Here is a 10546-nt window from a genome sequence, read left to right on the forward strand (position 1 = left end):
TAAAAATAAGATATTTTTTTTTCTAATTTTTTTTCCTGTTGATACACCAAACTATTTTGCTGCCAAGCTTACCCTCGAAACCAGGGTGCTCAGACAGTGCAGACAGACCATGCCGGGGACTCAGCATGGCTTGGTTGGTTTGCTACCCCAGCGGCATGCTCTGTGGAAGCTACGGAGCTGCCTGCACATACTTCCTAAAAACCAATGTTCATGATTCAAATCTTAAATATATGAGAATGGCCCTCAGGCAGTGATGCCCTGCCTAACGGCCCCACCTAATTTCCCCTCTAAACTATGCACCGTGCACCTGCAGAAACTAGAAATGTTTCTTTTCCTGAAACCAGCAGTGGTTAATTAGCACATCCCAAATTGGCACAGATTAATGCAGCTTTGCTGAAGCCAATGATGCTTCATGGAATTATTCCTGCCCTGGCTCTGAGTCATTAATAGGTATAGTTCTGGCTATTTTTATGCTCTCCAAATTATTTTCTTAGATTACAAAAGCAATTATCAGCCCAAACCTGTTTTTCCTGCTTGGCGGGGAAAAAAAAAACCTTTCTCGGTTGCAGTAAAGCATTGGGCTGAGTTTCTTGTGCTTGTTTTATGTCAGCTTAACCAATTTGCAAGTTCAGCTGTATGAGAACTAGCTCTTACAGCCCCACAACTGGGGCTATAGCAAAGAGGGTGTTGTACCAAATTTGCTTCTTTCCATGTATAGCAACAGTGTAATACATATGTATCTGTGTGTATGTATATACACTGCTATATACCCTACAATAACTATATACATGAAATAGTTGCTTTTGAACAATTTTTGGATGTGTAATTGAAGTAAAACTTTGTAGTTAGAATTTTCTGGATGCTTGGAGAATGGACCATTGTAGAAGTGACTGCTGAGGATATATGTGAGCTGAGCAGTTAAAGCTGTAACCTGAGGAGTGGAGTCAAAATAGCTGGAGCCAGGACCTAAACAGAGCTGGAACTCAGGTGAATCATAAAACTAACAAATTAGGGAGTGTTGTCAGTTAGGAAAATTGACATGGAATAATGCTGACCTGCAACTTTCCCCCTGAGAAGCGCTCATGGAGCAGGGAATCAAATGTTTTTACTGGAATATCACCTCTACTGGCTCTGCATAGGTTTTACAGCCTGACACTAAAGCCCTCCTAAGCCTTGGCTGAAGCAGAAGTCTTGAGCAGGAGCAATTGTTCTGCTGGTGGCTCTGTACACCAAAGAGCATCCCCTGCCCTCCAGCAGCGATGCTGCTCTTGTGGCTGCTCCACTGCTGGTTTCATGGGGAGATGGTTAAGACAGAGGGTGCCAGGGAATATGTCTCCTCTGTTAAGCTTTTTATTGCTAGATTAAGAATGAATTGCTTTAAAATTAGCCCTATTAAGATCACAGCCAGGACATGCAGTCCCAATACTCTGGAGTTTAGTACCAAACAGTGTATCTCTGTATGTGCAAAACAAGTTAAGCAACAAAAGAACCTTTGTATCAAAATAGTTTATTAAAAACAGTAAGAGACTTCACTGAAGCTTGCTGTCCTCAAGACAGAATTATGACATTATTGCAGCACAATCATAATCCACATAAATATACTACTATACAGCTCCTGTTCACCTCGGCCAAGTTTTGCCCTCAGTCTGGCCCCGTGCAGCCCTGCTGACAGAACCCAGCCCTGCACACTTTAGTTGCAGAACCTGTTCCTCTGGGAACTGAGTTGTATCCCTTCCTCACTTTATGCTGCACAGTGCTGTTACTGTCTGGAAGCTGCACAGAAACCCAACACATCTCTCTGCAGCTAGAGGGAGTTTACAGAACCAGTGTGAATACACAGAGTGACTGACAATGGCAACACTGGTTGATGTTTAGGAAAAAATAACTATGCAATCAATTACTCAAGTTCCCAGCACTGCACAACTGTACAGAGCAGCTTCTGTTTACAGAGAGGAAGTTCTGTTCTGACCTGCTGCATCAGCACCTCAGCTGTGACAGAAGGACTCTTACACTGTACGGTTTGGTCTAATGCACAGAGCCACCTTTCACTGCAGCACTCAGAAGCGCACTGCCAGCAGCTGGCTGGCACACTTCTGCCACCCCCTCTGAATGCCTTCCAACAGCCTCACTCTTTGCCATCAGCTTTGCACCAAAGTCAGTATTTGTCCTTGCACCATGGCAAACAGACTGAGCACTCGGTATCTCAGCCTTTCAGGTCAGGGTGCTGCCATGAGCTGTGGCTTGCTTCCTCACTAGCTGAGAGGCTTCTCCTCGCTCTTCTCCATCCCTCATGTCCCCTGGGCTGCTCCAGTGATGGGTGTCTTCTTGCACAGCTCCTGATAGAATTCAGATTCCAAAAACCGTGGGTATGAGTTATTCTCCATTAAGCTGTAAACTCTCTTCTGTGCTGCACTGAAGCAGGTATGTGTAGCTTCTTGAATATTCTGTGCAATCATGTTCTTGGTTTGGAAATCTATGTTTATCTGAAAAAAAAACAGGATATTTACTTCTGAGAATTGAATTCAAATATGTATACTACACTATAAAGTTTCTGAAGAGGTTAAAAAAAGGCAAGACCCTATTACTAGAGGGTTAAATTAATGAAGTTTCCTTGAAGAAAATTCTTTAATACAAAACCCAGAGTAATTCAGGTGATACTATCTTTCAGTACTAAACTCAAATACCTAACAGGTGTTAAATGCAGCTGTTGACTTTTCCCAGTTAAGATGGAACCTCTGAAATACTGCTTGTGCCACTTTCCAACTTGGTAAAGAGGCAGTTAGATGAGAGTTATGTTCAGGCACAGATATAACAGTGAGGTATGTAGGATGCAGTTTGGCATCCACCTTAAGTTCAGAGAAATAAAGAAGGGCTTTAGGAACTCCTAGAATGGGGCAGTTATGTTTAAATAGGTTTTCTTTACCTCTTTGGGAGCCTCTTTTTCAATGAAGTCATTGTAGATTTTTTTTGCTTTCGATGTCAGCTTCTGGGGTGACTTGGTTTTCTTGAAGTCCTCACACGCCAACCAGAACTCAATGTTCTCTTCGCAGAACTCAGACTTCAGAAAAGCTCGGAAAGCAGCAAGACCATCTAGGGAAAGAAAAATGCATTGATTAACTATTTCAGGAATCTTGAATTTACCCACTGGTCACATCTGTTTCTACCAAAACATTTTGCTATAGGTCTAGTTCTTTCAGGGATATCATACTAATAAAAGAAAATCTGCATTTATGCATGCAAACAAGTGAATGCTCTAACAGTTTGGCAGGCTTCACTTTGAATTTGTAATTTTTTTTAGGTAAACACAGGTTCCCTTTTGTGATGCCTGCATGCCCTCTCTCTAGATAGGATTGCCTGTGTTAACCTTTACACAGGAGTAAATATTTATGACTGTGCTATAAACCTCTGGAATATTTTTTTGCAATGGAAAGGATGACTCAAGTTCAAAGAGCAAATGGTAATATTATTTCTTAGTCTTTTTGCTCTGCTGTTGACTGCTGTTTCTCATAGAGCTACAGTAAAACCCTGAGATCATTGAACTTGCATTGTTCCCAACACAATCCTTCCCAAGTTATTTGAATGCATTTGTCTTGGTTAAGCAGTGAGCTCTGAACAAATGCTCTTTTCACATTTGGCAAAGCCAAGCTGATAACCACAAGGGTTACATAAAAAAAATTACTACAATGAAGTGTTCTTGATGTTTTAATATTAGTTTACAATTGTTTAAAGAACACCTCTGAGTTGTGGCTTTAAAGTGTTCAAAGCATTTAACTTTGAAGACCAGAATCAAAGCTATTTACATTAGAAAGGTACAATGCTGACATGCAAGGAAGCAATCTCTTGCAGACATAAACACTTCACCATCCCTTTGCTCTCAAATGTTAGTTTTTGAAGACAAACTTACATTTATTAGCAAGAAGTTCATCAAAGGCTTCTGACCACAGCTGGGCTTCTTCAGGGGAAGGTCTGCATAGAGAGGTGGACAACATTAGACTCTGCTGCTCAAGCTTTGTTTTGTAGAACACTCGAGTTACTTAAATAGTCTCTTTCTCATAACTTACCTGAAGTAGGTGCGGTGTTTCCCTGCTTTCTTAGATTTCATTTTAGTAGAATTGGAGGAGTTCTGCAGGAAGTAGCTCAGTCTTGTTTTCCAATCTTTAATGCTGGAAAAACAAGGAGGAAGATGCATGTTAAAAGTGACAACCCGAAAAGCTTTAGACACCAGCCCCTTTACTGACTATTTTCCCCTCGCTAAACCAACGGATTCGCCCGCTGGCCAGTGACTAACATTAGCCAAGGTACAGCTGCAGGTGGCAGAGATGGGCAAGCTGCTCTTCCCCCACCGACGGCCCGGCCCTACAACCGCTTTCCCTCCGGTTCCGGTGCCAGCCCCGCGGCTGGAAGCCTCTCCCCGGGGGGAGACCCCGCGGGGCTGCGGCCCCGCTCCGCCCCCGGTGCCCCGGCGGGGGCTACTCACATCGTCCTCTTCATCCTGCCCTTCTCCGCCTCCTCCGCCTCGCTGCGGCGGCGGCCGCCCCGCTCCATCCGCCCGCCGTCGTGCTGCAGTGCCAGGAACAAGGCGCTTTGCATCGCGCTCGCCTGACCTGCGCTGCGCCGCCGCCAGCCCTTATAGCCCGGCGGGAGGACGGGCGGGGCCGCACCGCCCCGGCCCCCGCCCCGGACCCCCCCCCGCCCCGGTTCCTGCCCCCGCCCCGGTTCCTGCCCCCGCCCCGGCGGGCGGGCGGCGCGGCTGGGCGTGCGAGCTGCGCGGCAAAAAGGAGGGTTTTCAGTTTTTCCTGGTAAGCCAGTACGGGAAAGTTTTGCCTTTCCCCAGGATTACGTCTCTTTTTTTCCTTTATTTTAATTTTCCTTTCTTTTCTCCCCCTCTTTTTTTTCTCTTTTTTTTTTTCCTCCCCTTCTCACCTTGCCCTTGCCAGCGCCGCTTGGAAAGGTTTTAGCCGGTCGCGCTGACACCCCTCGGGAAGGGCGCCGGGGCGCTGGCAGAGGGGTGGCTGTCCTTTCTATTCTGTCAATCAGAAATGTACCCTGCATTTCTGCAGGTTTTTTTTTGTTTGTTTGTTTTTGTTTTTTTTTTTAAGGAAATACAGACGTTTGAGTGGGGCCAGTACACAAAAAAGGATAAGCAAGGACTTAGCCACGTTTCTTCAAAAAGTGAAGTCACCATAAATTTGAGTATATGGTATTTTTGGTGTCCACCTCTCTGCTAACTCAGGCCATTTATCATTTTAATAAGCTGTCTGCACATGTGTTTTATCGCTGTATAGTGTTGCCACCTACCAATGAATTGTGTAAATTACTCTCAGTACACAAAGCTGAAATTGCAATGACTTACTCCAGCCCTCAGCTTGTTGAAAAGGCCATGTGGTCTTTCTCAGCAGCATCCAGCCGAAGGGTATCATGTCCAAAGAATTTGGATTTAGGAGTCATGTGAGTTTTGCTTTTACCTCCCTGCTTTTCTGCTCTTTTTTGTGCATGTATCTTCCTTTCCTCAGTACTCTACAGCATGTATTTTTCTGACATAAAAAGCAGCGTTCCGAGAGGCTGTTTGATTCCCCAAACAATGGTCGACTTCAACGCAATCACGTAGCGTCAAATGTCCGACTCTTTTAGGTAATCACCGTAGTCCTACAACCTCTCTACTTGCCGAATACACACAAAACTGCAAAGGCATTTTGCTTTAAATTACATGTATGGAGAAAATGAATGCTGTTTAATTTGTGAAAGCATTTAAACAAAGATGCTTTTCGGTGCTGCCTGTTGTCTTTTGCAGTATATATTGATGGTCTGATAGGAAAATAAAGTTCCATCCTCTGAATTTTACCAAATCACTTTAAATGATTCTTGCAACAGGTAGCTCTTAGTCTTGTATATAGTACATACATTTTTTAAATGGGAAATTATTATGAGGGTGTTACCATGGGAGGGAGGAAATGTGGAAACACTAACAGAGGTAAGGCTCTAAGTGCTGTCAAAGCATCAGTTCCAGAAACTTTATGTGGTGAGGGGGAACGTGCCAAAGAAAAAACCAGGGCAGGCAGTGCCTGTGTGATGGATGGAGCTGTGCTGACTCCCTTCCAGGCTCTTCCATCGTCACTCGCTTTGAGTGCCAGGGTCAGCCGAGCCGTGCAGCTGCGAATGATTTGGGCAGGAGCTTGCCAGGAGCTGCCGAACAGCCCGTAACACGTGCGAGGACAGGAACACTCTCTGCATGTGTGAAACTCGCAGCACGGAGCCTCCTGGTTAGCGGAGGGGCAGGCTGCCTTGCCTTAGGATAGCAGATCAAAACTCAGCCCTGGCCTTACCCAAAGTAGAGCCCCTGTAAAGGACCAAATGCTCTGCAAGGAGAACAGTACATCCTCACCTTCCACCTGACTTGTAGGAGATTTCCCCATTTTTTTACGCTGGTTTCAAGTTTCTTTCACCCGATTCTCAAAGTTGATTAGGGGGCAAAAATGCCTAAGAATAGGGGGAATTGGAAGACTTCAAAGCTACAGTAAGGTTTGGTTAAGCATTCATATTTTGGGGGGCTTACCCGTAGCACACCAGAGATCCTGCTGGTGTTTGAAGCCTGACAAAATGTTTTCTTGATGATCCCAGAGGAGACTTGCAAGGGTAGAGCTGGGAGATTCCCAGCATCTGCCAAGTGGTAAAGTTGGCAGTAGTCAACATATGGAAAATTGCAGCATGAATCATGTATTTGTCTGATACTTTTTATTTTAAACTTTTTAATTGCTTCTTTCAGACACCCATAAAAATGGAAGTGCCAGTTAAGGAAGGTGGTTATAACATTTGTGATATCTTTAAACAGTGGAAAAAGTGTTCCAGGTAAAAAAAAAAAAAAAGCTGAATATGGAATTGTGAGCTGAGATGGCCTTATAAAACATACTGACGGTAACATTTAGCTTAAAAACTGTTTAGATTAAAATTTAATTTTCTTGGCTGCATTAAGGTATATTTTTAGTTGACATTTTTATTATACTTTTAAAGTGTGGTTATCTCTGTTTTTTTCAGTAAAAGAGAAACTTTACAAAAATACTTTCTCATTTCATCATGCTGTGCAGAGTGTTTTGTGGCTACGACGCTAACCTTTGCCAGGAGATCAATTACACATCTGCGTGATAAGATATTTTCCATTTATGAAAAAAAAAAAAGTATCTGATGTCAAACAGTGTCATCCATGTACTGTAAAATGACCCAGTCAGGCCTGGGACGGAGGGGATGCTCCTGGAGGGGTCCTGCTGGCTGCCCTTGTGCTGCCTGCCCTGGGAGCTGCACCGCCGGGCACTCCCTGGAAGAGCGTTTGGATAGAGTTTTAGATACATCAAACCTAAGTATTACTTTGTATTTACTAGTTTTTCAAAGTAAGGACGGCAAAAAGGCCCCGTTCGTTAGCCACACAATCAGTGCCATGCACTAACTTGGCAAAGTGAGATTTGGCATTTCCACCCTGTCCTACACCGTCTTTTGCTGCCGTTATTTTGAAAATTTCGGCAGGACTAAGTATTACTGCTTTCTGAAATAACCCTGGATTGCAATTCCCGCACAGGGTCAGGTGTGTTGGCGTAGCACTGCGCATAATGCCACTGAAAAATAAGTGCCTCCGTCTCGGGATGCCTCTTGTCAGGAACGGGGCTGGGGGGTGTGCGACCCTGCCTGCGTGGCTCAAACCAGTGCCCAGACAGCATTCCAGATTTGCCTGTGTGTACTGACCTCTGCTCTTTGAAAACAGTGGGGCTATTGGTAGCTGAGGACAAATACAAACATAGTGCCAAATCTTTTCCTTTATGTGCTTCTTAAGGCTTCAGTCTATTTCTGTAACACTAATTCCATTGTCGAGGAGCAAGGCCAATGGAAAGCGATGGGCGTGAGCCTACAGCCTCAACTTTGCTATTGAAGTCGGTGAGGATTTTACTATCGCCTGCAATGAAATCTGATGTCAGACATTTAATGACACAAGCTCTCACCCTGGAGATCACACTTCTCTTTGTAGAGGCTTTCTTGAGAATGTTCTGTTCTTTTTCTGCTTATACGATTCCTACGAGCATCAGTGATGGCTGGATGTACAGAGGGCTGTAACATATGCAATAAACATCCAGGATGGAAGATGGAGCTTTTTCCATCTCGGTTACGTTATGTGTTGCAATAGCTGTGCTGATCTTTTCCAATTCCCCAGTGAGTAGTTGTTCTCACTGCATAATACTTAAATCTGTGTCTGCATTTTCTGAAATGCCAGTCCTTGTTTCTTCTTTTTATAGAGAAGACTTGGATGGTAGGAAAGAACGTATGAAAAATGTTCCAGAGACTTTGTAGACAAGTTTCATAAAGCCAAGAGGGGAGAATATGCTTTTGCATGGTAGTTCAAACCATGCATTAGAGTTATTTGAGGGATGCCTTGTTGAACCCTTATTGTCTTTGGCTAGCTGAAAAAATCATATTCAAAAGAAGGAATAAGATGTTGAGCTATATCTTTTTGTTTTGTGATACATATTGCAAATTACACAGGGACACTTTACAGTATTTTTACAGTGTTCTTTTTTTTAATTTACAGCTGTGCAGTCCTGGTGCTGTTTCTGTGAGATGGTTCATGTAAGCATCAGAACAGAAAATGAGTGAAGAACGCCACCGTGCTGCTTGTAATAGTGTCAACTGAGCCTCTGTTCTTAGCTCTCTTTTAGGCTGTGTCTTCTCCAAGGCACAGGGGACGGATATGTATTTGTAAAAAGAGCACAGAGGTGCCCAGCTACTGGGGCAAGTGATGTGCTTCTCCGCTGTGCATTGTTAAATAATAGCAGCCATGCATGGCACTATTTTCTAGATGAATATTATAACTGCCACTCTCTCTGATATTTTTGTATAAGTGAAGATGGTTACTCAAAGCCTTAGTCTGATTCTAATTCTGTCCATTGCATTCTGCTTTTCCAGTCTGTTTTACAATTTCAGTGGCATGCAGTGGGTGGGGGGGTTGTTTTTTTTTGGGGGGGGGGGGGGGATGAGTTGTGGGGTTTTTTAATTGCTTGAAGCTTGTTGAGGTCAAGCTGTCGTATTCTCTGACTTTGGCTGTGCAGGCTGAGCCTGACTGGCTGTTGTGCTTCCCCTTGTACTTCCCCTTGTACTATTTTCCAGTCATAAAGCTGAAAACATGCAAATCGTAAGAAGTAATTTCTGGATCTAAATTTAGCACTACTGTGGATTAACACTAAGACCAGAGCAATTAAATGTTCAGTGTTTCCTAAACAGAAAATAAAATATATCTAATTACAAAAGGATCTCATTTCACTTAACAGTAAAATCCTTTGAGTAATGTATAAACTAGATGGAGCTCTCTGAGAACTCATCATTCCCAGCTCTCAGCCACCTTGTTTTACATAAACATCCACATTAGTTTATAAAAGTTCTAAAAATAGAGCTGAAATTTATCAAAAACTAGATAAACTGGGACTATATGTCTACTTGCAGCGTTGCTGTTATGTGGCTGCATACGTCTCTGTTAGAGTGACACCATAAAAAGAATACGAATTTAGGCGTTGAGCAGTTGATTGTGATTCCCACCTCTACCCCAGACATTTGGAAATGTTAGTTTTTAAAGGGGAGACACTGAATAACGGCAGTGGGAGTCAGAACAGCGGGTTCCCTGAGGACCCTGGGATAGCTGTCCTGCTCATGCAAGATCCGCTTTATCCCTTCTGTAAAGACAAGCTGAAAGGAGACCCGTTAATATAGTCTGCATTTTAAAGGACAGGACATTCTCATATTCCTTATGTCTTTTGTCAATACAGAAAGCAAACAGCTTAGCAAGAAGCAGTGTATTTTGAACAATGAAATTTTCTTAGCAGATACTAGCTGGGTTACACCATCTCGGGTAAAGAGATCCGATTAATCTTGTTTGAGGTTAACTAGGTGATGCAGAACACTGGCTCCGGAGAAACCGGCACACACGGTCCCCAGAAATGAGACCTGTGCTGTGGAAATCAGCACACACAAAGGGGGTGACATGCTCCCCAGAAAGGACCTCTGCGATTTTACCTGAGCCTTTCAGTAAGCTTAACACCAAGGCACCTTAAGTGCAGGGACTTAGAACATCTCTTTCTAATTTGACCCTGGCTCAAAGTATGTTTAGAAGATGAGGTATAGATAAAATCAGAGAAGAAAAATTATTTAGTATTCTGTCACTTGTAAAATGTGTGTCAATTAAAAATAAGAGGTGAGAAAAATAAGTTAATCTTTTACAAGAAACAAAACCATATCTAATGGCTGGATTAGGAGTCTCTGTTTAATAAGCGAGAAGAGATGATTACAAACAGTCCACACCGGCTGTTGACAGACATCCTGTTTTTGGCAGTTTGTGCATACTTCACAAAGAGATGTTACCTGCAGAGGTAACAAATCTCCATGCGTTGTCTTAGCTGTAGCTAATTAGCTGGAAGATGGGTAGGAAAACATCAATGACTAAACTGAGTATGGGAGCTGTTTGGAGATGTTCCAGCTGCCTGGTTTTCTGGTAGAAAATGCTGATTCTTCCAAATGA

At 43.4% G+C, this 10546-nt stretch overlaps 1 protein-coding gene and 1 long non-coding RNA gene across 3 annotated transcripts; one reads left to right on the forward strand and one right to left on the reverse strand.

Moving 5' to 3' along the window:
* Positions 1-1491: 1491 nt before the first annotated feature.
* Positions 1492-4605, reverse strand: RGS2 (regulator of G protein signaling 2). Its single transcript, XM_075760185.1, has 5 exons — positions 4478-4605; positions 4062-4163; positions 3905-3966; positions 2924-3090; positions 1492-2483 (listed from the first exon to the last, which is right to left on the reverse strand). Exons 1-5 carry the CDS (start codon positions 4588-4590, stop codon positions 2289-2291), a joined length of 639 nt encoding a protein of 212 aa, XP_075616300.1. The 5' UTR covers positions 4591-4605; the 3' UTR covers positions 1492-2288.
* A 105-nt stretch (positions 4606-4710) lies between these two features.
* LOC142602783 (uncharacterized) lies at positions 4711-9284 on the forward strand. Of its 2 annotated transcripts, none has more exons than XR_012836576.1 (3): positions 4711-4799; positions 5100-6846; positions 8570-9284. It is a non-coding gene; the product is annotated as an uncharacterized LOC142602783 (long non-coding RNA). The 2 variants fall into 2 exon arrangements; XR_012836577.1 differs by lacking the exon at positions 4711-4799 and having other exon boundaries at positions 5015-5631; positions 6764-6846; positions 8570-8989.
* Positions 9285-10546: the final 1262 nt, after the last annotated feature.

The sequence above is a fragment of the Balearica regulorum genome, chromosome 8, assembly GCF_011004875.1.
Source record: "Balearica regulorum gibbericeps isolate bBalReg1 chromosome 8, bBalReg1.pri, whole genome shotgun sequence".
In the NCBI taxonomy this organism is placed as follows: domain Eukaryota; kingdom Metazoa; phylum Chordata; class Aves; order Gruiformes; family Gruidae; genus Balearica; species Balearica regulorum.

What these genes read in the sequence shown, in the direction of transcription:
- RGS2 (XM_075760185.1), bottom strand. Translation starts at nt 4,590, where the DNA reads ATGCAAAGCGCCTTGTTCCTGGCACTGCAGCACGACGGCGGGCGGATG. An exon ending in GGCAGGATGAAGAGGACGAT is followed by an intron (nt 4,164 to 4,477) that starts GTGAGTAGCCCC and finishes TTGTTTTTCCAG; the next exon opens with CATTAAAGATTGGAAAACAA. An exon ending in AAACACCGCACCTACTTCAG is followed by an intron (nt 3,967 to 4,061) that starts GTAAGTTATGAG and finishes CTCTCTATGCAG; the next exon opens with ACCTTCCCCTGAAGAAGCCC.